This window comes from Lissotriton vulgaris, chromosome 3_1 (assembly GCF_964263255.1).
Source record: "Lissotriton vulgaris chromosome 3_1, aLisVul1.2, whole genome shotgun sequence".
Classification (NCBI taxonomy): domain Eukaryota; kingdom Metazoa; phylum Chordata; class Amphibia; order Caudata; family Salamandridae; genus Lissotriton; species Lissotriton vulgaris.
The window spans coordinates 33,790,594-33,817,573 of NC_141689.1; the positions used below are offsets into that span (position 1 = coordinate 33,790,594).

At 50.7% G+C, this 26,980-nt stretch overlaps 1 protein-coding gene across 1 annotated transcript in view; it reads left to right on the forward strand.

Moving 5' to 3' along the window:
- The window catches only part of NPR2 (natriuretic peptide receptor 2), a 469,654-nt gene that overhangs the window by 267,882 nt on the left and 174,792 nt on the right, over positions 1-26,980 (forward strand). The window contains exons 6-7 of the mRNA XM_086960020.1: positions 12,615-12,747; positions 22,796-22,880. Of these exons, the coding sequence (XP_086816146.1) occupies positions 12,615-12,747; positions 22,796-22,880 (218 nt within the window). The remainder of the gene's footprint in view (positions 1-12,614; positions 12,748-22,795; positions 22,881-26,980) is intronic.

Below are 26,980 nucleotides of genomic sequence, written 5' to 3' on the forward strand. Positions count from 1 at the left end.
GCGAACGGTCTGGTGTTAGCCAACCGCGAAGGGTCTGTCTATAGACCACTGCGAACGGTCTGTCGTTAGCAAACTGCGAAGGGTCTGTCAGTGTCTATAGACCACTGCGAACGGTCTGTCGTTAGCCAACCGCGAAGGGTCTGTCTATAGACCACTGCGAACGGTCTGTCGTTAGCCAACCGCGAAGGGTCTGTCTATAGACCACAGCGAACGGTCTGTCGTTAGCAAACTGCGAAGGGTCTGTCTATAGACCACTGCGAACGGTCTGTTGTTAGCCAATCCCAAATGGTCTGTCGTTAGCCAACCGCGAAGGGTCTGTTGTTAGCCAACCACGAAGGGTCTGTCGTTAGCCAACCGCGAAGGGTCTGTCTATAGACCACTGCAAACGGTCTGTCGTTAGCCAACCGCGAAGGGTCTGTCTATAGACCACTGCAAACGGTCTGTCGTTAGCCAACCACGAAGGGTCTGTCTATAGACCACTGCGAACGGTCTGTCGTTAGCCAACCGCGAAGGGTCTGTCTATAGACCACTGCGAACGGTCTGTCGTTAGCAAACCGCGAAGGGTCTGTCTATAGACCACTGCGAACGGTCTGTCGTTAGCAAACCGCAAAGGGTCTGTCTATAGACCACTGCGAACGGTCTGTCGTTAGCAAACTGCGAAGGGTCTGTCGTTGTCTATAGACCACTGAGAACGGTCTGTCGTTAGCCAACCGCGAAGGGTCTGTCTATAGACCACTGCGAACGGTCTGTCATTAGCAAACTGCAAAGGGTCTGTCGTTGTCTATAGACCACTGCGAATGGTCTGTCGTTAGCCAACCGCGAAGGGTCTGTCTATAGACCACTGCGAACGGTCTGTTGTTAGCCAACCGCGAAGGGTTTGTCATTAGCCAACCACAAAGGGTCTGTCTATAGACCACTGCGAACGGTCTGTCGTTAGCCAACCACGAAGGGTCTGTCTATAGACCACTGCGAACGGTCTATCGTTAGCCAACCACAAAGGGTCTGTCTAAAGACCACTGCGAACGGTCTGTCGTTAGCCAACTGCGAAGGGTCTGTCTATAGACCACTGCGAATGGTCTGTCGTTAGCCAACCGCGAAGGGTCTGTCTATAGACCACTGCGAACGGTCTGTTGTTAGCCAACCGCAAACGGTCTGTCGTTAGCCAACCACAAAGGGTCTGTTGTTAGCCAACCACGAAGGGTCTGTCGTTAGCCAACTGCGAAGGGTCTGTCATTAGCCAACTGCGAAGGGTCTGTCATTAGCCAACCGCGAATGGTCTGTCGTTAGCCAACCGCGAAGGGTCTGCCTATAGACCACTGCGAACGGTCTGGTGTTAGACAACCGCGAAGGGTCTGTCTATAGACCACTGCGAACGGTCTGTCGTTAGCAAACTGCGAAGGGTCTGTCGGTGTCTATAGACCACTGAGAACGGTCTGTCGTTAGCCAACCGCGAAGGGTCTGTCTATAGACCACTGCGAACGGTCTGTCATTAGCCAACCGCAAAGGGTCTGTCTATAGACCACTGCGAACGGTCTGTCGTTAGCAAACCGCGAAGGGTCTGTCTATAGACCACTGCGAACGGTCTGTTGTTAGCCAATCGCAAATGGTCTGTCGTTAGCCAACCGCGAAGGGTCTGTTGTTAGCCAACCACGAAGGGTCTGTCGTTAGCCAACCGCGAAGGGTCTGTCTATAGACCACTGCAAACGGTCTGTCGTTAGCCAACCGCGAAGGGTCTGTCTATAGACCACTGCAAACGGTCTGTCGTTAGCCAACCGCGAAGGGTCTGTCTATAGACCACTGCGAACGGTCTGTCGTTAGCAAACCGCGAAGGGTCTGTCTATAGACCACTGCAAACGGTCTGTCGTTAGCAAACCGCAAAGGGTCTGTCTATAGACCAATGCGAACGGTCTGTCGTTAGCAAACTGCGAAGGGTCTGTCGTTGTCTATAGACCACTGCGAATGGTCTGTCGTTAGTCAACCGCGAAGGGTCTGTCTATAGACCACTGCGAACGGTCTGTCGTTAGCCAACCGCAATGGGTCTGTCTATAGACCACTGCGAACGGTCTGTTGTTAGCCAACCGCGAAGGGTTTGTCATTAGCCAACCACTGCGAACGGTCTGTTGTTAGCCAACCGCGAAGGGTTTGTCATTAGCCAACCACAAAGGGTCTGTCTATAGACCACTGCGAACGGTCTGTCGTTAGCAAACTGCGAAGGGTCTGTCGGTGTCTATAGACCACTGCGAACGGTCTGTCGTTAGCCAACCGCGAAGGGTCTGTCTATAGACCACTGCGAACGGTCTGTCATTAGCCAACCGCAAAGGGTCTGTCTATAGACCACTGCGAACGGTCTGTCGTTAGCAAACCGCGAAGGGTCTGTCTATAGACCACTGCGAACGGTCTGTTGTTAGCCAATCGCAAATGGTCTGTCGTTAGCCAACCGCGAAGGGTCTGTTGTTAGCCAACCACGAAGGGTCTGTCGTTAGCCAACCGCGAAGGGTCTGTCTATAGACCACTGCAAACGGTCTGTCGTTAGCCAACCGCGAAGGGTCTGTCTATAGACCACTGCAAACGGTCTGTCGTTAGCCAACCGCGAAGGATCTGTCTATAGACCACTGCGAACGGTCTGTCGTTAGCCAACCGCGAAGGGTCTGTCTATAGACCACTGCGAACGGTCTGTCGTTAGCAAACCGCGAAGGGTCTGTCTATAGACCACTGCAAACGGTCTGTCGTTAGCAAACCGCAAAGGGTCTGTCTATAGACCACTGCGAACGGTCTGTCGTTAGCAAAATGCGAAGGGTCTGTCGTTGTCTATAGACCACTGCGAATGGTCTGTCGTTAGCCAACCGCGAAGGGTCTGTCTATAGACCACTGCGAACGGTCTGTCGTTAGCCAACCGCGATGGGTTTGTCTATAGACCACTGCGAACGGTCTGTTGTTAGCCAACCGCGAAGGGTTTGTCATTAGCCAACCACTGCGAACGGTCTGTTGTTAGCCAACCGCGAAGGGTTTGTCATTAGCCAACCACAAAGGGTCTGTCTATAGACCACTGCGAACGGTCTGTCGTTAGCCAACCACGAAGGGTCTGTCTATAGACCACTGTGAACGGGCTGTCGTTAGCAAACTGCGAAGGGTCTGTCGTTAGCAAACTGCGAAGGGTCTGTCGTTGTCTATAGACCACTGCGAACAATCTGTCGTTAGCCAACCGCGAAGGGTCTGTCTATAGACCACTGCGAACGGTCTGTCGTTAGCCAACCACGAAGGGTCTGTCTATAGACCACTGCGAACGGTCTGTCGTTAGCCAACCGCGAAGGGTTTGTCATTAGCCAACCACAAAGGGTCTGTCTATAGACCACTGCGAACGGTCTGTCTTTAGCCGACCACGAAGGGTCTGTCTATAAACCACTGCGAACGGTCTATCGTTAGCCAACCACAAAGGGTCTGTCTATAGACCACTGCGAACGGTCTGTTGTTAGCCAACCGCGAAGGGTCTGTCTATAGACCACTGCGAATGGTCTGTCGTTAGCCAACCGCGAAGGGTCTGTCTATAGACCACTGCGAACGGTCTGTTGTTAACCAACCGCGAACGGTCTGTCGTTAGCCAACTGCGAAGGGTCTGTCATTAGCCAACTGCGAAGGGTCTGTCTTTAGCCAACCGTGAAGGGTCTGTCGTTAGCCCAACCAGGAGTGAATCCATGGTACCATCCGGCTGAGGTTTGACCCGATACCGCTTAGCAATAAACATTTCCAGGGGACAGGACTGGACACTATTGAAAGAAGAGTGCACGGACAGAAGACACTAGGACTCCTCACCGTGTGAAGCTCAGTGTGATCGGGAAGTGAGAGTCGTGTGAATGGTGCCAGCGCCTGCAACAAAAGTACCCCTCAGAGCTGGCAGCGCACCCAAGAGGCTGGCACTCTCAATGCAGACAGTGGTTGAGTGTCTCTGCGAGTCTCGCCAGCCACTGGGATCAGGTGAAAGCGCTGAGTATGCAATAAGAAAAGACAAGTGTCTCCTCAGTGGAAAACTCACCAACAAGCACTCACCAGAGACCCCTTGAGAGTGATACAAGCATGTGTGTCCCGGTCATTGTGCACCTCAGCCTTGCACAACCAGGAGCACACGGGTGTTGTGTCTGTGGCACACCAAGCAATGGAAACACCCCCTCCTCAGTAAAAGATTTAAAACTGCTGCAAAGCACGCAGTCCAAGAGTGCATTTATCTAATTTAAAAAAGGGTCATGGGCAGGCGGGGCATGTGGTAAACAAAGCTACTCTCAAGATGGCCACCCACACAGGTCTAGTGAGATGTGTGTCAGCCTTCTCGGTTGCACAGGCCTAGTGAGATGTGTGTCAGCCTTCTCAGGCGCACAGATCTAGTGAGGTGTGTGTCAGCCTTCTCAGGCGCACAGGTCTAGTGAGATGTGTGTCAGCCTTCTTGTAGTGAGATGTGTGTCAGCCTCCTTGGGCACACAGGTCTAGTGAGATGTGTGTCAGCCTTCTCGGGTGCACAGGTCTAGTGAGATGTGTGTCACAGGTCTAGTGAGATGTGTGTCAGCCTTCTTGTAGTGAGATGTTTGTCAGCCTTATCGGGTGCACAGGTCTAGTGAGATGTGTGTCAGCCTCCTTGGGCACACAGGTCTAGTGAGATGTGTGTCACAGGTCTAGTGAGATGTGTATCAGCCTTCTCGGGTGCACAGGTCTAGTGAGATGTGTGTCACAGGTTTAGTGAGATGTGTGTCAGCCTCCTCGGGCACACAGGTCTAGTGAGATGTGTGTCAGCCTTCTCGGGCTCACATGTCTAGTGAGATGTGTGTCAGCCTTCTCAGGCGCACAGGTCTAGTGAGATGTGTGTCAGCCTCCTCGGGCACACAGGTCTAGTGAAATGTGTGTCACAGGTCTAGTGAGATGTGTGTCAGCCTTCATGGGTCAACAGGTCTAGAGAGATGTGTGTCAGCCTTCTCGGTTGCACAGGTGTAGTGGGATGTGTGTCAGCCTTCTCAGGCGCACAGGTCTAGTGAGATGTGTGTCACATGTCTAGTGAGATGTGTGTCGGCCTTCTCGGGCACACAGGTCTAGTGATGTGTGTCAGCCTTCTCGGTTGCACAAGTGTACTGAGATGTGTTTCAGCCTTCTCGGGCGCACATGACTAGTGAGATGTGTGTCAGCCTTCTCGGGTGCACATGTCTAGTGAGATGTGTGTCAGCCTTCTCCGGCGCACATGTCTAGTGGGATGTGTGTCAGCCTTCTCGGGCATACAGGTCTAATGGGATATGTGTCAGCCTTCTCTGTTGCACAGGTGTAGTAAGATGTGTGTCAGCCTTCTCAGGCACACATGTCTAGTGAGATGTGTGTCAGCCATCTCCGGCACAAAGGTCTAAAGGGATGTGTGTCAGCCTTCTCGGTTGCACAGGTCTAGTGAGATGTGTGTCGGCCTTCTCGGACGCACATGTCTAGTGAGATGTGTGTCAGCCTTCTCGGCACATAGGTCTAGTGAGATGTGTGTCACAGGTCTAGTGAGATGTGTGTCAGCCTTTACGGGTCAACAGGTCTAGATAGATGTGTGTCAGTCTTCTCGGTTGCACAGGTGTAGTGAGATGTGTGTCAGTCTTGTCAGGTGCACAGGTCTAGTGAGATGTGTGTCAGCCTCCTCGGGCACACAGGTCTAGTGAGATGTGTGTCAGCCTTCTCGGGTGCACAGGTCTAGTGAGATGTGTGTAACAGGTCTAATGAGATGTGTATCAGCCTTCTCGGGTGCACAGGTCTAGTGAGATGTGTGTCAGCCTTCTCTGGCGCACAGGTCTAGTGAGATGTGTGTCAGCCTCCTCGGGCACACAGGTCTAGTGAGATGTGTGTCACAGGTCTAGTGAGATGTGTGTCAGCATTCTTGGGCACACAGGTCTACTGAGATGTGTGTCAGCCTTCTCGGGTGCACATGTCTAGTGAGATGTGTGTCACAGGTCTAGAGAGATGTGGGCCATCCTTGTCGGGCGCACAGGTCTAGTGAGATGTGTGTCAGCATTCTCCGGGCACACAGGTCTAGTGAGATGTGTGTCACCCTTCTCGGTTGCACAGGTCTAGTGAGATGTGTGTCAGCCTTCTCAGACAGATAGGTCTATTGAGATGTGTGTCAGCATTCTCGGGCACACAGGTCTAATGAGATGTGTGTCAGCATTCTCGGGCACACAGGTCTAATGAGATGTGCGTCAGCCTTCTCGGGTGCACATGTCTAGTGAGATGTGTGTCACATGTCTAGTGAGATGTGTGTCACAGGTCTAGTGAGATGTATGTCAGCCTTCTCGGTTTCACAGGTCTAGTGTGATGTGTGTCAGCCTTCTCGGGCGCACATGTCTAGTGAGATGTGTGTCAGCCTTCTCGGCACACAGGTCTACTGAGATGTGTGTCACAGGTCTAGTGAGATGTGTGTCAGCCTTCACGGGTCAACAGGTCTAGAGAGATGTGTGCCAGCCTTCTCGGTTGCACATGTGTAGTGAGATGTGTGTCAGCCTTCTCAGGAGCACAGGTCTAGTGAGATATGTGTCACATGTCTAGTAAGATGTGTGTCGTTCTTCTCGGGCACACAGGTCTCGTGAGATGCGCGTCAGCCTTCTCGGTTGCACAGGTGTAGTGAGATGTGTTTCAGCCTTCTCGGGCGCACATGTCTAGTGAGATGTGTGTCAGCCTTCTCGGGCGCACATGTCTAGTGAGATGTGTGTCAGCCTTCTCCGGCGCACATGTCTAGTGAGATGTGTGTCAGCCTTCTCGGGCACACAGGTCTAATGGGATGTGTGTCAGCCTTCTCAGTTGCACAGGTGTAGTAAGATGTGTGTCAGCCTTCTCGGGCGCACATATCTAGTGAGATGTGTGTCAGCCTTCTCCAGCACACAGGTCTAAAGGGATGTGTGTCAGCCTTCTCGGTTGCACAGCTCTAGTGAGATGTGTGTCGGCCTTCTCGGGCGTACATGTCTAGTGAGATGTGTGTCAGCCTTCTCGGGCGCACATGTCTAGTGAGATGTGTGTCAGCCATCTCGGGCTCACATGTCTAGTGAGATGTGTGTCAGCCTTCTCGGGCTCACATGTCTAGTGAGATGTGCGTCAGCCTTCTCGGGCTCACATGTCTAGTGAGATGTGTGTCAGCCTTCTCGGGCTCACATGTCTAGTGAGATGTGTGTCAGCTTCTCGGGCGCACATGTCTAGTGAGATGTGTGTCAGCCTTCTCGAGCTCACATGTCTAGTGAGATGTGTGTCAGCCTTCTCGGGCTCACAGGTCTAGTGAGATGTGTGTCAGCCTTCTTGGGCGCACAGGTCTAGTGAGTAGTGTGTCAGCCTTCTCGGGCCCACAGGTCTAGTAAGATGTGTGTCAGCCTTCTCGGGCGCACATGTCTAGTGAGAAGTGTGTCAGCCTTCTCGGTTGCACATGTCTAGTGAGATGTGTGTCAGCCTTCTCGGGCGCACATGTTTAGTGAGATGTGTGTCACTGGTCTAGTGAGATGTGTGTCAGCCTTCTCGGGCTCACATGTCTATTGAGATGTGTGTCAGCCTTCTCAGGCACACAGGTCTAGTGAGATGTGTGCCACAGGTCTAGTGAGATGTGTGTTACTGGTCTAGTGAGTTGTGTGTCACTGGTCTGGTGAGATGTGTGCCAGCCTTCTTGGGCACACAGGTCTAGTGAGATGTGCGTCATCCTTCTCGGGCACACAGGTCTAGTGAGAATTTGTCACTGGTCTAGTAAGATGTGTGGCAGCCTTCTCGGGGGCCCAGGTCTAGTGAGATGTGTGTCACAGGTCTAGTGAGGTGTGTGTCAGCCTTCTCAGGCGCCCAGGTCTAGTGAGATGAGTGTCAGCCTTCTCGGGTGCACAGGTCTAGTGAGATGTGTGTCAGCCTTCTCAGGCACACAGGTCTAGTGAGATGTGTGTCGGCCTTCTCGGTTACACAGGTCTAGTGAGGTGTGTGTCAGCCTTCTCGGGTGCCGAGATCTAGAGAGATGTGTGTCACAGGTCTAGTGAGGTGGGTGTCGGCCTTCTCGTTCACTCAGGTCTAGTGAGATGTGTGTCACCGGTCTAGTGAGATGTGTGTCAGCCTTCTCGGTGCACAGGTCTAGTGAGATGTGTGACACCGGTCTAGTGAGATGTGTGTCAGCCTTCTTGGGCACACAGGTCTAGTGAGATGTGTGTCAGCCTTCTCAGGCACACAGGTCTAGTGAGATGTGTGTCACCGGTCTAGTGAGATGTGTGTCAGCCTTCTCGGGCACACAGGTCTAGTGAGATGTTTGTCACTAGTCTAGTGAGATGCGTGTCAGCCTTCTCGGGCACCGAGGTCTAGTGAGATGTGTGTCAGCCTTCTCACGCACACAGGTCTAGTGAGATGTGTGTCACCGGTCTAGTGAGATGTGTGTCAGCCTTCTCAGGGACACAGGTCTAGTGAGATGTGTGTTGGCCTTCTCAGGCACACAGGTCTAGTGAGATGTGTGTCACCGGACTAGTGAGATGTGCGTCAGCCTTCTCGGGCACACAGGTCTAGTGAGATGTGTGTCACAGGTCTAGTGAGGTGTGTGTCAGCCTCTCGGGCGCCCAGGTCTAGTGAGATGTGTGTCACTGGTCTAGTGAGATGTGTGTCACTGTTCTGGTGGGATGTGTGTCACTGGTCTAGTGAGATGTTTGTCACTTGTCTAGTGAGATGTGTGTCACTGGTCTAGAGAGGTGTGTGTCAGCCTTCTCGGGTGCACATGTCTAGTGAGATGTGTTTCAAGATGTGGGTCAGCCTTCTTGGGCACACAGGTCTAGTGAGATGTGTGTCGGCCTTCTCAGGTACACTGGTATAGTGAGATGTGTGTCAGCCTTCTCGGTTCCCCAGGTCTAGTGAGACGTGTGTGTGTCTTCTCGGGCGCACAGGTCTAGTGAGGTGTGTGTCAGCCTTGTCGGGCGACGAGGTCTGGAGAGATGTGTTTCACAGGTCTAGTGAGATGTGTGTCAGCCTTCTCGGTTGCACAGGTCTAGTTAGACTTGTGTGTGTCTTCTCGGGCGCCCAGGTCTAGTGAGATGTGTGTTACCCGTCTAGTGAGATGTGTGTCAGCCTTCTCGGGTGCACAGGTCTAGTGAGAAGTGTGTCAGCCTTCTCGGGCACACAGGTCTAGTGAGATGTGTGTCACAGGTCTAGTGAGATGTGTGTCAGCCTTCTCGGTTGCACAGGTCTAGTGAGACGTGTGTGTGTCTTCTCGGGCGCACAGGTCTAGTGAGATGTGTGTCAGCCTTCTCGGGCGCCGAGGTCTAAAGAGATGTGTGTCACAGGTCTAGTGAGATGTGTGTCAGCCTTCTCGGTTGCACAGGTCTAGTGAGATGTGTGTCACCGGTCTAGTGAGATGTGTGTCAGCCTTCTCGGGCATACAGGTGTAATGGGATGTGTGTCCCCAGTCTAGTGAGATGTGTGTCAGCCTTCTCGGGTACATAGGTGTAATGGGATGTGTGTTTTCAGTCTAGTGATATGTGTGTCAGCCTTCTCGGGCGCCCAGGTCTAGAGAGATGTGTGTCACAGGTCTAGTGACATGTGTGTCAGCCTTCTCGGTTGCACAGGTCTAGTGAGACGTGTGTGTGTCTTCTCGGGCGCACAGGTCTAGTGAGATGTGTGTCAGCCTTCTCGGGCGCCGATGTCTAGAGAGATGTGTGTCACAGGTCTAGTGAGATGTGTGTCAGCCTTCTCGGTTGCACAGGTCTAGTGAGACGTGTGTGTGTTTTCTCAGGTGCCCAGGTCTAGTGAGATGTGTGTCACCGGTCTAGTGAGATGTGTGTCAGCCTTCTCGGGCATACAGGTGTAATGGGATGTTTGTCCCCAGTCTAGTGAGATGTGTGTCAGCCTTCTCGGGTACACAGGTGTAATGGGATGTGTGTTTTCAGTCTAGTGATATGTGTGTCAGCCTTCTCGAGCGCCAAGGTCTAGAGAGATGTGTGCCACAAGTCTAGTGAGATGTGTGTCAGCCTTCTCGGGCGCCCAGGTCTAGTAAGATGTGTGTCTCCGGTCTAGTGAGATGTGTGCGGTCTTCTAGGGTTAGAGACATTCTTGGGTATGTTTGTTGTCAATTTTGATTTCTTGGCAACTTCTTCGTTGTGATACTCTGAATAATATTGTATTTCTGTGCCAGTTTAGCTTATAACAACTGAACTATACAAACGCCCACATGGGTGAAGTAACTCTGCTCAGTGGGTTGTGTAGACATGGCGGTGGGGGGGTTCATTGGTACGAGAGAGCTCAGCATCATTGCAGGGTTTAGTTATTGCATCCATCCACCATTGAGGGTCTTCCACAAGTTGTCCAGATTCTTGCTGCTTCCAGGTGCAAATTAATGTTATAACTTCCCACCCTCACTGCATAGGTCACAGTACATAACTTGGGCATAATCACTGTTGACCAGTTATCGATGAAGCAAGGCACGATGGTGGCTTCAACTTGTTTCGCCATTCTCAAGTGGCTATTGAAAACTCTTTGGATGCTCCCCCCTCCAACCAGAGAACAGTAGTCCAGGCCCTTGTTACTTCCAGGCTGGACTACAGCAATGTCCGCTCTTTGGGTTCTATCAAAGCTGTGATACAAAGATGGCAGGTGTTGCAAAATGCGGCTGCCAGATTGATTTGCCAGGTTCCTAAGGCCGCCCCTACCTCTGGCTTTCTTCGCAATCTTCATTGGCTAAAGGTGAAAAATCGAATCAAATTCAAAGTTCTGAGCTATATGTTCAAAATCAAAACTGGTCCAGCCCCACAATATCTGCAACCTTTAGTCCAACGCTATATATCCCCACATCCCCTCCGCTCCACGACACGGTCTAAGTTTACTCTTCCCAGAATCAAACTTATGCATATGCGCAGTCGATCTTTTGCCTACTTAGACCCTCCCTTTGGAACTCTCGCTCCATTTCATTATGTAAGGAAACGGTTTATGGGAATTTTCGCAGATGTCTGACAAATTGGCTGTTTAATCTGTAATGTCTTTGTTCCCTTTTCCTCACCTACCTGGTTGGCGCTGGCAAAACCCCTCGGGTAGCTGTGCACCTTAGAAATTTAAATAACATAACAGTAGTGAGGCTTGGCGCAAGTCGCATGATTCCATGTAGCCCAATCACGCGTAACTACCCAGAAATTCTGGAAGACTATGCAGAATTGCGTGAGAAGGGTAATTCTACATTTAGCTGTGTTTCCATAGCGAAAAAATGCCCTCTCGTCTCCGAGATTAAATCAGGCCATAAGGTGCTTCAGGTGCGACTGTAACTCCCGTGATTCAGGTCTTCCTGCATACCAAATCCAATGATAAGCGCGGTCATTGACCCATCAAGGGGGTGCACAAATGAAGGCCCCAACATTATGTTGTGTTTGGGTTATCAGCTTTCTTCCTGCACCAAGACAGCCCTCCAGAGTTAACGTGGGCAAGCAGAGAGGGCCACTGTCAGGTTCAGTTCTCCTAGGAAAGTGAGGGCGGGAAAATAATAGATTATACAAATCCCACAACTGAGGGCATAGATAGGTTTATCAGTTTATCATTTTCATCAAATACTTATTCTGCTAGAATATATGGACAGATTCTGTCCTGCATGCCCCATGTATCACCACCTCAATTCCTGAATATATGCAGAATTACAGGAACTGGCACCATTATGCCGGGCCACTATTATACTAGTGGTGGGCACCATCATGTCATAGACGCTCACACTATCGCAGGAATTACCACAGCTATGCTTGGGCTAGCATTTAGCTGAAGGTGGAATCCATCATGGAATGGATGCCCACTACATGCCAAGTACCACCCCATTTATGCATAAGTCAGAGTTTTACCAGGAGTGGGTGCCAACATGCCATGGATGCCCACACATTATGCCACTACCCAGCACCATTAAGTCATAGCCAGCATTGTCTCTAGAATATGTTCAACCTGTGTATTCTCTCACTGATGCAACAGAAGTATAAACACACAGACATGCACACACAGCATCAGCATACATACAAGATAATATCTTGCTTAATGTATGTAAACTTTTGCTTAAAAAGCGAATGGCCTGCTGTAAGTGCCCTCCCTTGCGCTCCCAGCTCTGGTGCCTCCACATGGCAGACTTTGCATCATACAGCGCAGCGCCTGCCATTCAGTCTCTCTCTTCTCTTGAGTTTGAGGCCCTGCACCAGGCCATGGCCTGGAACTGAACCAGGGGTGTACCAATGAAACACCTTGAATTTACAACTTTGGCTGTCTAGATTCAACGTGATGCATAAACAAGGCTCAGTGAGGTAAAACTTCTTGCCTACATCCGCAGGACACAAGTTCAAACCCTAGGGAGGCCTACACAGCTTTTAATCCATCCGAGGTCGGTAAATTGAGGGTCATTCATTTGGTTATGGTAACAGGTGTGATTTACAATGCTTGGGAATATCTGAAGTGTGACATGGGCTGTATATGAAAACAAAAGTTGTCATTAATATTTAAAAAAAAACCTTTAGTGGAAAAGTTGCCTAACCAAGATGATTGTGAGAAGCCTTTTGTGGTAGAGCTTTAAAATCATATAACCTAGAACAACGCTTAACCCAGAGGGTCACCGTCCGATCGGAGGGAGGCCATGTCATGCGTTTTCTGTCTCTTTGTAGGTGACTGGATACTACAATGGAATCAGCAAATCAATTAACTGGACTGGAAAACCCATCCAGTGGGTGAAGGGGTCTCCGCCCTTGGACAACCCACCATGTGTCTTCAACACGGACGATCCTTTCTGCAAACAAAGTAGGTTATCCGCGTGCAAATAGCAGTCCCGCTGTGCATGATGAATGGTGACGTGTGAAAGAAACAAATGGGGAAATGGTCCTTTACAAATACAGATTCTGAAATACCCTAAATAACTCCTCCACCTCTTAAGATGTCTCCAGCTCCAGACCTCCTTGTCTTGATATGTCGCAATACCTTCAGCTCTAGAGATGTCTAAACCCTTCCAGCTCTTCCAATGTCTGAAGACCTTGAGCTGTGCAGATATTTCAACACTTTCAGTTCTTGTTTTGTTCCAAGACTTTTAGCTCTTGACATGTATCAAAACCATCTGGCTTTGAGATGTTTCAAGACCCCTCGCTCTTGAGATGTCTCAAGACCCCTCGCTCTTGAGATGTCTCAAGATCCCTCGCTCTTGAGATGTCTCAGAACCTCCAGCTCTAGAGATGTCTCAAACATTCCAGCTGTTCCGATGTCTGAAGACCTTAAGATGTTCAAATGTTTCAACAATTCCAGCACTTGATATGTATCAAAACCATCTGCTCTTGAGATGTTTCAAGACCCCTCACTCTTGAGCTATCTCAGAACCTCCAGCTCTAGAGATGTCTCAAACATTCCAGCTATACCGATGTCTGAAGACCTTAAGATGTTCAAATGTTTCAACAATTCCAGTTCTTGATATGTATCAAAACCATCTGCTCTTTTGATGCCCCAAAACGTCTTGGTCTTGCGATATCTTAAAACCTCCAGCTGTTGAGATGACTCAAGCCTTCAAGTTATCTGGATGTCTCAACACCTTGAGCTGTTCAGATTTTTCAACACTTCCAGTTCTTGTTTTGTCTCAACACTTATAGCTCTTAAGATGTCTCCAAACCTACATCTCTTTGGATGTCTCTGGACCCCTCACTTGTGGGATGGCTATTCACTTCCAGCTCCTGATGTCTGCCTGGCATGGGCTGGAGAGTGCCATTCCCTTAAGCACCTCCCTTTAAAGTGCAGACAATGGGCCCGATTCACAGAACTAACTTAAGACAAAATACTAAACTTACTACCATTTTCGTATTCACAGAAGGCACTTACTCATTTTGGTATTCACAGATGACACTTACTCCTTTCAATATTCACAGAAGTTAGGAGTCCTAACTTTAGGACACCTAAATGCCTTCTGTGAATACCGAAAGTCTTAAAGTTAGGATTTTCCTCAATTTAGTAGTAGTAAAGTTAAGACTTCTAACTTTAGGACTCTTAAATGCCTTCTGTGAATACCAAAAGTCTTAAAATTAGAATTTTTATCAATTTAGTAGTAGTAAAGTTATGACTCCTAACTTTTGGACTCCTAAATGCCTTCTGTGAATACCGGAAGTTTTAAAATTAGGATTTTTCTCAATTTAGTAGTAGTAAAGTTAGGACTCCTAACTTTCGGACTCCTAAATGCTTTCTGTGAATACCAAAAGTCTTAAAATTAGGATTTTTCTCAACTTTCCTACTACTAAACTGAGAAAAATCCTAATTTTAAGACTTTCGGTATTCACAGAAGGCATTTAGGAGTCCGAAAGTTAGGAGTCATAACTTCTGTGAATACCGAAATGAGTAAGTGTCTTCTGTGAATAGCAAAATGAGTAAGTGCCTTTTTTGTGAATACGAAAATGGTAGTAAGTTTAGGATTGTGTCTTAAGTTAGTTCTGTGAATCGGGCCCAAAGAACCCAGTGGCCAGCCATGATTTTAGAATCAATCATTCTCGGCTGAGCTTCACTGTGTGGTTTAGAGTCCAGCCTGATGTCCAGGCAATACTGACCAGGGCACTGCCTGTCTGCCTCCACCTCCCCATAGAAAGTAGAAATACTTATTAAAAAGAGTATTTATAAGGTAGGGCAAACCCAAGTCTCCCTAGTGGGAGACAGGGAGACACTGTAGAGGCTGCTACAAGGTCACACCTCCTGAGAGTCTACAATCCCTGCACTCTGTATATCTGTGGTCTTTCTTAAAGATGCAAACCAGTAATCTGTAGCGGTTCAACAGAGCCAGGCTCTCTCAGTGGGTGGCCTTGCTGGAGCGGAGTGAGCGATGGGTATCTGCTTCCAGGATCTTGGGCACTATGGTTCTGGTGCTTCAAGTAGGAGGCACCACTGGGCACAGATGAAACCTGTATGAAACATACATTCCCAATGTTACTGGTCTCTTCCAGAGATGGCCTGTGTACTGGCTGTAGAAGTTTTACAGACCATGCAGATCTGGCGTCACGGTAGCTGGCATGGCATGATGCATGGATGTATCAGTGGAAGGCCTAGAGATCCCCCCCCCCCCCCATATGAGAGGGATGGACTCTTGTGGGAGCCTTGCAGCCAGAGAATGCTGTGAAGCCCTTTAGATACTCACTGCTTTAGGAAAGATAGGCAAAGGCCCCAGGCTCAAGGGAGCCAGAGAAGAGAATGGACTGTAGGGAGTCTGTGTCTCTAAGGTAAAGAGAGGGGTATCTATGAGGAGAGGACTTCCTGGCAGAAACACTAATAGAATAAAACCTGTGGGGGAGGGGGCAGTTGGGCTCCCTCAGGTGGGAGTATGTCACAGAGAGTGAAGCAATGGGCCTTTCTGAACCGGTTTATGTCAGAGCAAGTGAATGGCATGGCTCTCTCGGATAGAATCATATCAGACAAGTGATAGCAGAGGACGTCTCACGTGCAGTTATAGTAAAGTGACGAGATCAGGGCCACCACAGTTAACAATATACAAAAGAAAATGAAGCCGTATGGCTCCCACAAACCAGAGTCACTCAATATCGCACATTGAGTTGGAATTATGTGAGCGTGAGTGCATATTCAGGGCTCCCTCGGACTGGGTTATATCACAGCGTGAGTGCTTAATCAGGGCTCCCTCGGACTGGGTTATATCACAGCGTGAGTGCATATTCAGGGCTCCCTCGGACTGGGTTATATCACAGCGTGAGTGCTTCATCAGGGCTCCCTCGGACTGGGTTATATCACAGCGGGAGTGCATCATCAGGGCTCCCTCGGACTGGGTTATATCACAGCGTGAGTGCATATTCAGGGCTCCCTCGGACTGGGTTATATCACAGCGTGAGTGCTTCATCAGGGCTCCCTCGGACTGGGTTATATCACAGCGTGAGTGCAGCTTCAGGGCTCCCTCGCACTGGGTTATATCACAGCGTGAGTGCATCATCAGGGCTCCCTCGGACTGGGTTATATCACAGCGTGAGTGCAGCTTCAGGGCTCCCTCGCACTGGGTTATATCACAGCATGAGTGAATCATCAGGGCTCCCTCGGACTGGGTTATATCACAGCGTGAGTGCATCATCAGGGCTCCCTCGGACTGGGTTATATCAAAGCGTAAGTGTATCATCAGGGCTCCCTCGGACTGGGTTATATCACAGCGTGAGTGCATCATCAGGGCTCCCTCGGACTGGGTTATATCACAGCGTGAGTGCATCATCAGGGCTCCCTCGGACTGGGTTATATCACAGCGTGAGTGCATCATCAGGGCTCCCTCGGACTGGGTTATATCAAAGCGTAAGTGTATCATCAGGGCTCCCTCGGACTGGGTTATATCACAGCGTGAGTGCATCATCAGGGCTCCCTCGGACTGGGTTATATCACAGCATGAGTGCTTCATAAGGGCTCCCTTGGACTGGGTGATATCACAGCGTGAGTGCATCATCAGGGCTCCCTCGGACTGGGTTATATCACAGCGTGAGTGCAGCTTCAGGGCTCCCTCGCACTGGGTTATATCACAGCATGAGTGAATCATCAGGGCTCCCTCGGACTGGGTTATATCACAGCGTGAGTGCATCATCAGGGCTCCCTCGGACTGGGTTATATCACAGCGTGAGTGCATCATCAGGGCTCCCTCGGACTGGGTTATATCACAGCGTGAGTGCATCATCAGGGCTCCCTCGGACTGGGTTATATCACAGCATGAGTGCATCATCAGGGCTCCCTCGGACTGGGTTATATCACAGCATGAGTGCATCATCAGGGCTCCCTCGGACTGGGTTATATCACAGCGTGAGTGCTTCATCGGGGCTCCCTCGGACTGGGTTATATCACAGCGTGAGTGCATCATCAGGGCTCCCTCGGACTGGGTTATATCACAGCGTGAGTGCATCATCAGGGCTCCCTCAGACTGGGTTATATCACAGCGTGAGTGCATCATCAGGGCTCCCTCGGACTGGGTTATATCACAGCGTGAGTGCATCATCAGGGCTCCCTCGGACTGGGTTATATCACAGCGTGAGTGCATCATCAGGGCTCCCTCGGACTGTGTTATATCACAGCGTGAGTGCATCATCAGGGCGTCCTCGGACTGGGTTATATCACAGCGTGAGTGCATCATCAGGGCTCCCTCGGACTGGGTTATATCACAGCGTGAGTGCATCATCAGGGCTCCCTCGGACTGTGTTATATCACAGCGTGAGTGCATCATCAGGGCTCCCTCGGACTGGGTTATATCACAGCGTGAGTGCATCATCAGGGCTCCCTCGGACTGGGTTATATCACAGCCTGAGTGCAGCATTAGGGCTCCCTCGGATTGGGTTATATCAAAGCGTAAGTGTATCATCAGGGCTCCCTCGGACTGGATTATATCACAGCGTGAGTGCATCATCAGGGCTCCCTTGGATGAGGTTATATCACAGCTTGAGTGCATCTGCCGGGCTCCCTCGGACTGGGTTATATCACAGCGTGAGTGCATCATCAGGGCTCCCTCAGACTGGGTTATATCACAGCGTAAGTGTATCATCAGGGCTCCCTCGGACTGGGTTATATCACAGCGTGAGTGCATCATCAGGGCTCCCTCGGACTGGGTTATATCACAGCGTAAGTGTATCATCAGGGCTCCCTCGGACTGGGTTATATCACAGCGTGAGTGCATCATCAGGGCTCCCTCGGACTGGGTTATATCACAGCGTAAGTGTATCATCAGGGCTCCCTCGGACTGGGTTATATCACAGCGTGAGTGCATCATCAGGGCTCCTCTGGATGGGGTTATATCACAGCTTGAGTGCATCTGCCGGGCTCCCTCGGACTGGGTTATATCACAGCGTGCGTGCATCATCAGGGCTCCCTCAGACTGGGTTATATCACAGCGTGAGTGCTTCATCAGGGCTCCCTCGGACTGGGTTATATCACAGCGTGAGTGCTTCATCAGAGCTCCCTTGGACTGGGTTATATCACAGCGTGAGTGCATCATCAGGGCTCCCTTGGACTGGGTTATATCACAGCGTGAGTGCATCATCAGGGCTCCCTCAGACTGGGTTATATCACAGCGTGAGTGCTTCATCAGGGCTCCCTCGGACTGGGTTATATCACAGCGTGAGTGCATCATCAGGGCTCCCTCGGACTGGGTTATATCACAGCGTGAGTGCATCATCAGGGCTCCTCTGGATGGGGTTATATCACAGCGTGAGTGCATCATCAGGGCTCCCTCGGACTGGGTTATATCACAGCCTGAGTGCAGCATTAGGGCTCCCTCAGACTGGGTTATATCACAGCGTGAGTGCATCATCAGGGCTCCCTCAGACTGGGTTATATCACAGCGTGAGTGCATCATCAGGGCTCCCTCGGACTGGGTTATATCAAAGCGTAAGTGTATCATCAGGGCTCCCTCGGACTGGGTTATATCACAGCGTGAGTGCATCATCAGGGCTCCCTCGGACTGGGTTATATCACAGCGTGAGTACATCATCAGGGCTCCCTCGGACTGGGTTATATCACAGCATGAGTGCATCATCAGGGCTCCCTCGGACTGGGTTATATCACAGCGTGAGTGCTTCATCGGGGCTCCCTCGGACTGGGTTATATCACAGCGTGAGTGCATCATCAGGGCTCCTCTGGATGGGGTTATATCACAGCGTGAGTGCATCATCAGGGCTCCCTCGGACTGGGTTATATCACAGCGTGAGTGCATCATCAGGGCTCCCTCGGACTGGGTTATATCACAGCGTGAGTGCATCATCAGGGCTCCCTCGGACAGGGTTATATCACAGCCTGAGTGCAGCATCAGGGCTTCCTCGGACTGGGTTATATCAAAGCGTAAGTGTATCATCAGGGCTCCCTCGGACTGGGTTATATCACAGCGTTAGTGCATCTTCAGGGCTCCCTCGGACTGGGTTATATCACAGTGTGAGTGCATCATCAGGGCTCCTTCGGACTGGGTTATATCACAGCGTGAGTGCATCTTCAGGGCTCCCTCGGACTGGGTTATATCACAGTGTGAGTGCATCATCAGGGCTCCCTCGGACTGGGTTATATCACAGCGTGAGTGCAGCATTAGGGCTCCCTCGGACTGGGTTATATCAAAGCGTAAGTGTATCATCAGGGCTCCCTCGGACTGGGTTATATCACAGCGTGAGTGCATCATCAGGGCTCCCTCGGACTGGGTTATATCACAGCCTGAGTGCAGCATTAGGGCTCCCTCGGACTGGGTTATATCAAAGCGTAAGTGTATCATCAGGGCTCCCTCAGACTGGGTTATATCACAGCGTGAGTGCATCATCAGGGCTCCCTCGGACTGGGTTATATCAAAGCGTAAGTGTATCATCAGGGCTCCCTCGGACTGGGTTATATCACAGCGTGAGTGCATCATCAGGGCTCCCTCGGACTGGGTTATATCACAGCGTGAGTACATCATCAAGGCTCCTCTGGATGGGGTTATATCACAGCGTGAGTGCATCATCAGGGCTCCCTCGGACTGGGTTATATCACAGCGTGAGTGCATCATCAGGGCTCCCTCGGACAGGGTTATATCACAGCCTGAGTGCAGCATCAGGGCTTCCTCGGACTGGGTTATATCAAAGCGTAAGTGTATCATCAGGGCTCCCTCGGACTGGGTTATATCACAGCGTGAGTGCATCTTCAGGGCTCCCTCGGACTGGGTTATATCACAGTGTGAGTGCATCATCAGGGCTCCTTCGGACTGGGTTATATCACAGCGTGAGTGCATCTTCAGGGCTCCCTCGGACTGGGTTATATCACAGTGTGAGTGCATCATCAGGGCTCCCTTGGAAGAGGTAATATCACAGCGTGAGTGCATCATCAGGGCTCACTCGGACTGGGTTATATCACAGCGTGAGTGCATCATCAGGGCTCCCTCGGACTGGGTTATATCTCAGTGTGAGTGCATCATCAGGGCTCCCTTGGATGAGGTTATATCACAGCTTGAGTGCATCTGCCGGGCTCCCTTGGACTGGGTTATATCACAGCGTAAGTGTATCATCAGGGCTCCCTCGGACTGGGTTATATCACAGCGTAAGTGTATCATCAGGGCTCCCTCAGACTTGGTTATATCACAGCGTGAGTGCATCTTCAGGGCTCCCTCTTACTGGGTTATATCACAGTGTGAGTGCATCATCAGGGCTCCCTTGGAAGAGGTAATATCACAGCGTGAGTGCATCATCAGGGCTCACTCGGACTGGGTTATATCACAGCGTGAGTGCATCATCAGGGCTCCCTCGGACTGGGTTATATCTCAGTGTGAGTGCATCATCAGGGCTCCCTTGGATGAGGTTATATCACAGCTTGAGTGCATCTGCCGGGCTCCCTTGGACTGGGTTATATCACAGCGTGAGTGCATCATCAGGGCTCCCTCGGACTGGGTTATATCACAGCGTGCGTGCATCATCAGGGCTCCCTCAGACTGGGTTATATCACAGCGTGAGTGCATCATCAGGGCTCCCTCAGACTGGGTTATATCACAGCGTGAGTGCATCATCAGGGCTCCCTCGGACTGGGTTATATCACAGCGTGAGTGCATCATCAGGGCTCCCTCAGACTGGGTTATATCACAGCGTGAGTGCTTCATCAGGGCTCCCTTGGACTGGGTTATATCACAGCGTGAGTGCATCATCAGGGCTCCCTCGGACTGGGTTATATCACAGCGTGAGTGCATCATCAGGGCTCCCTCAGACTGGGTTATATCACAGCGTGAGTGCATCATCAGGGCTCCCTCAGACTGGGTTATATCACAGCGTGAGTGCATCATCAGGGCTCCCTCAGACTGGGTTATATCACAGCGTGAGTGCATCATCAGGGCTCCCTCAGACTGGGTTATATCACAGCGTGAGTGCATCATCAGGGCTCCCTCGGACTGGGTTATATCACAGCGTGAGTGCATTATCAGGGCTCCCTTGGACTGGGTTATATCACAGCGTGAGTGCATCATCAGGGCTCCCTCGGACTGGGTTATATCACAGCGTGAGTGCTTCATCTGGGCTCCCTCGGACTGGGTTATATCACAGCGTGAGTGCATCATCAGGGCTCCCTCGGACTGGGTTATATCACAGCGTGAGTGCATCATCAGGGCTCCCTCAGACTGGGTTATATCACAGCCTGAGTGCAGCATCAGGGCTCCCTCGGACTGGGTTATATCACAGCGTGAGTGCATCATCAGGGCTCCCTCAGACTGGGTTATATCACAGCGTGAGTGCATCATCAGGGCTCCCTCGGACTGGGTTATATCACAGCGTGAGTGCTTCATCAGGGCTCCCTCGACTGGGTTATATCACAGCGTGAGTGCATCATCAGGGCTCCCTCGGACTGGGTTATATCACAGCGTGAGTGCATCATCAGGGCTCCCTCGGACTGGGTTATATCACAGCGTGAGTGCATCATCAGGGCTCCCTCGGACTGTGTTATATCACAGCGTGAGTGCATCATCAGAGCTCCCTCAGACTGGGTTATATCACAGCGTGAGTGCTTCATCAGGGCTCCCTCGGACTGGGTTATATCACAGCGTGAGTGCATCATCAGGGCTCCTCTGGATGGGGTTATATCACAGCGTGAGTACATCATCAGGGCTCCCTCGGACTGGGTTATATCACAGCGTGCGTGCATCATCAGGGCTCCCTCGGACTGGGTTATATCACAGCGTGAGTGCATCATCAGGGCTCCTCTGGATGGGGTTATATCACAGCGTGAGTGCATCATCAGGGCTCCCTTGGACTGGGTTATATCACAGCGTGAGTGCATCATCAGGGCTCCCTCGGACTGGGTTATATCACAGCGTGAGTGCATCATCAGGGCTCCCTCAGACTGGGTTATATCACAGCGTGAGTGCATCATCAGGGCTCCCTCGGACTGGGTTATATCACAGCCTGAGTGCAGCATTAGGGCTCCCTCGGACTGGGTTATATCAAAGCGTAAGTGTATTATCAGGGCTTCCTCGGACTGGGTTATAGCACAGCGTGAGTGCATCATCAGGGCTCCCTCGGACTGGGTTATATCACAGCGTGAGTGCATCTTCAGGGCTCCCTCGGACTGGGTTATATCACAGTGTGAGTGCATCATCAGGGCTCCCTCGGACTGGGTTATATCACAGCGTGAGTGCATCATCAGGGCTCCTTCGGACTGGGTTATATCACAGTGTGAGTGCATCATCAGGGCTCCTTCGGACTGGGTTTTATCACAGCGTAAGTGCATCATCAGGGCTCCCTCGGACTGGGTTATATCACAGTGTGAGTGCATCATCAGGGCTCCCTTGGAAGAGGTAATATCACAGCGTGAGTGCATCACCAGGGCTCCCTCAGACTGGGTTATATCACAGCGTGAGTGCATCACCAGGGCTCCCTCGACTGGGTTATATCACAGCGTGAGTGCATCACCAGGGCTCCCTCGACTGGGTTATATCACAGCGTGAGTGCATCACCAGGGCTCCCTCGACTGGGTTATATCACAGCGTGAGTGCATCATCAGGGCTCCTCTGGATGGAGTTATATCACAGCGTGAGTGCATCATCAGGGCTCCCTTGGAAGAGGTAATATCACAGCATGAGTGCATCACCAGGGCTCCCTCGACTGGGTTATATCACAGCGTGAGTGCATCATCAGTGCTCCTCTGGATGGGGTTATATTACAGTGTTAGTGCATGAGCAGGGTTCCTTTGGATGAGGTTATATCACAGTGTGAGTGTATATGCAGGTCTTCCACAGCCTGGGTTACAACAGAGCATGAGTACATCATCAGGGATCCTTCGGATGGGTGTCCTGAATACCCTGTGAAGCCGCAGAGCTCTTGAGTTGGTCAGATGGTCCCAGCGCACTCACCGCTCTCCTCTCTTTCAGATCAGCTCTCCACCTTGGCCATTGTGGCCCTGGGCACTGGTCTCACCTTCGTCATCTTCGGGATCTCCAGCTTCCTTATCTTCAGGTAGGTCCGCTGATGCTGTGTCTGAGCGCTCCTTACTGCCTTTCGCTGTCTGTAGCAGCATTACACCAAGCAACAAAGCACTGAACCAAGGAACACCAGAGGGAACACCCTCAATCTGACATTCACATACATGCCCCTGCTTAAGAGCCTTCCGCCAACACCACGGACTGGACACACTACTGTAGTAGTGGAGAAGTGTGGCTCAGGGGTTAGAGGCGGCAGACCCGGAAGCTGAGATCGGCCCTGGACCAGGGTTCAATTCCCCGCCTCGGCGGGTCTTGGGCTAAAAATTCCACGGACTCGATAATTCTCGCTCCAGTGCCTTCTCGACTCACGGGTTCACACTCTGCGACTCTGGGCAATAGCTTGCTTAATCTCCACAACGGCCCCTCGCGGCGGGATGCCTGGCTTTCACCTTGTGGATACCCTGCCGGGATTATCTCACAGGGGAATACCAGGACGGGTTCCCTAAGCAAGCACCGGGAAACCCACTGCGGGTAGCTGTGCGCTATATAAGCTCAAATACATTTACATTTACATTTGCTGTAGCATCCAATCACCTTCCTTAACACCCTTCCACCCCCCACGCCTTCAGAGCTTACACTCGCTTAAAGACCTGCCCATCAACCTTTGCATCATCCTCCTCCTCGCGCAACCTCACTTGGCCCACTCCTGGAATCGCTGAGCCCCACCAGGACAGCCACGCTGGAAGCACAGGCATCACCGAAACTACACAACAAACTCAACACTTTCCATGGGCTGGTTCACACATGACAATTGAGTAGACTGGCAAGGCACACAACACAACCTGTAGAAGATCTAACACACCTGAAAACACTTTTGTGTGCTCGCAGGAACTTCATAGCCATTGCAAGAGCAGCCCGAGACGTACAACCATCACAGAAGAGTGAAATAAACAAGCAGCTCCCCACAGAGCTGTTAAACACCTTGGGCCCGAGTCAAAAAACTAATCTGAGACAAAATCCTAACTTTACGAGTTGACCAAATTTAAGATTAACTGAGACAAAATCCAAACTTTAGTACTCGTAAATGCCTTCTGAGAATACCGAAACTCATAAAGTTAGGATTTTGTCTCATTACTTTTGTGACTCGGGCCCCTTGTCAATCCTTCCAATGCCCTTCACCACACATCGCTCCATCAACAAGTGGAGCTCCAGAAACATACCAGATGCTGCATCACCAGACCCACACAGAGCAGCATTGTGTCCATCACCTCTCGCACATTCTCGTTGGCATGAGGGCCACCACATAAAGGACCTCCTAGCACCCACTGCCACAAGGTCTTGTCCAGTGAAGTCCTCACTTTACACCTCAACAATGTTGAAGCTTTTCTTCCAAGGCATCTTCCAAGACGCGCATAGAAAGGACAGATCCTCCCTCTCCTGAAGAATGCACCAGTGACTCCACCCTAATGAGCTATGGAACTACTGCCCTGTGAATCCATCAGTTGCTGCTCCTGAAAGATACAGAGGGCAATCTTACTCGACTAGGAGGCCTGTGAACAAGCCTAGGACATGACTATATGCCCGCTTCAGAAACCCTGTGGCACCGGAAGTGACGGCATGCAGTGGACACTCTCATCATCAACGATAAGAGTCCCCTCCGACTACTGAGCTGCTTTCGACACTCCTGATCTCCAAGCTGTAATCAGGATCCTAAAACAGTTCATTCTAATTCCTGACAGCACCAAACAAGCTCATACATGCACACACACCTGCAAAGCCTTACACAACATTGGCCCATAAATACCTCTGCTAATGTCAATATAAACTTTCACAACCTACCAGACAGCTCGGCTCAGCCGGACTCCGAGTCGCACCCTCCCCCCCCCCCGCCCCCCCCACATACACAGAACCAGATGCAGCCATTCTGCCCTCTACCTGGCTTCTAAAACCTGGACAGACCTGCCCTTGCACATCAGAGCCTCCTGCTCAGCTCTTGAATTCTATGCAACATAACATACCTGAGAAGGGTTCTTCCACTTCCCAACTAGTCTCAGGTGGCCGGTCACATGCCTTCCCAGCAGCCGCAGACTCTACTTCAGAGCACGCTGTGCCAGATAACCCAGTACCTGTTCTTGTTTCTATGTAGAATAAACCAAACCTCCCAAACGTGGTCTTTAGAGCCGCAGTCCATGCTATGCTATGGCTGTCTCCACAATCAGTGGTGGCTGTTCACTCTCCATCACCACAGTGGATCCTATGAAGGCCCTCATACTTGCCCACTATCCGTGGCACCACAGTGGTTCCATTGAACGCCATCCGACAGACTGAGGGGCTAATTCATTAAGAGAAACTTATATTTCTGTGTACGTTTACAATTGTTTGCTATTCCCAAAGGCACATAGATAGCACAGTACTCTCTTTTTATGTCCGGAGACTCCTCAGTCGTAAAGCTACTACTTGTAAAAAACCTTTGTGAACAGCAAACAATTGTAAACTGACTTGGCAGTTCCGGCTGGACTGTTCCCATTGGGCACAGAGTCAAGACTGATTTGCATATTGCTGGATTTGAACTGGAATGGCATGGTGAGCAAAAAAACGATGGATTTAGGCCCAGATCTCAGTACTGGGGTGAATGTACGACTTTGCTCTGCTTTCTGTCCATCAATTGTTCTTCTTCCTATTACACTGGCCATTGATGCTGTTGTGTTACACTGGCCATTGATGCTGTTGTGTTACACTGGTTATTGATGTTGTTGCCTTCACACTGGCTATTGATGCTGTTACTAAGCATCAGTCACCCTGCTCTTCCTATCACAATGGCCATTGATGCTGTTACTAAGCATCAGTCACCCCTGCTCTTCCTATCACACTGGCTATTGATGCTGTTACTAAGCATCAGTCACCCCAGCTCCTTCTATCACAATGGCCATTGATGCTGTTACTAAGCATCAGTCACCCCTGCTCTTCCGATCACAATGGCCATTGATGCTGTTACTAAGCATCAGTCACCCCTGCTCTTCGTATCACACTGGCCATTGATGCTGTTACTAAGCATCAGTCACCCCAGCTCCTTCTATCACAATGGCCATTGATGCTGTTACTAAGCATCAGTCACCCCTGCTCTTCCTATCACAATGGCCATTGATGCTGTTACTAAGCATCAGTCACCCCTGCTCTTCCTATCACACTGGCCATTGATGCTGTTACTAAGCATCAGTCACCCCTGCTCTTCCTATCACACTGGCCATTGATGCTGTTACTAAGCATCAGTCACCCCAGCTCCTTCTATCACACTGGCCATTGATGCTGTTACTAAGCATCAGTCACCCCTGCTCTTCCTATCACACTGGCCATTGATGCTGTTACTAAGCATCAGTCACCCCTGCTCTTCCTATCACACTGGCCATTGATGCTGTCACTAAGCATCAGTCACCCCTGCTCTTCCTATCACACTGGCCATTGATGCTGTTACTAAGCATCAGTCACCCCAGCTCCTTCTATCACACTGGCCATTGATGCTGTTACTAAGCATCAGTCACCCCTGCTCTTCCTATCACACTGGCCATTGATGCTGTTACTAAGCATCAGTCACCCCTGCTCTTCCTATCACTATGGCCATTGATGCTGTTACTAAGCATCAGTCACCCCTGCTCTTCCTATCACTATGGCCATTGATGCTGTTACTAAGCATCAGTCACCCCTGCTCTTCCTATCACACTGGCTATTGATGCTGTTACTAAGCATCAGTCACCCCAGCTCCTTCTATCACAATGGCCATTGATGCTGTTACTAAGCATCAGTGACCCCTGCTCTTCCGATCACAATGGCCATTGATGCTGTTACTAAGCATCAGTCACCCCTGCTCTTCGTATCACACTGGCCATTGATGCTGTTACTAAGCATCAGTCACCCCAGCTCCTTCTATCACAATGGCCATTGATGCTGTTACTAAGCATCAGTCACCCCTGCTCTTCCTATCACAATGGCCATTGATGCTGTTACTAAGCATCAGTCACCCCTGCTCTTCCTATCACACTGGCCATTGATGCTGTTACTAAGCATCAGTCACCCCTGCTCTTCCTATCACACTGGCCATTGATGCTGTTACTAAGCATCAGTCACCCCAGCTCCTTC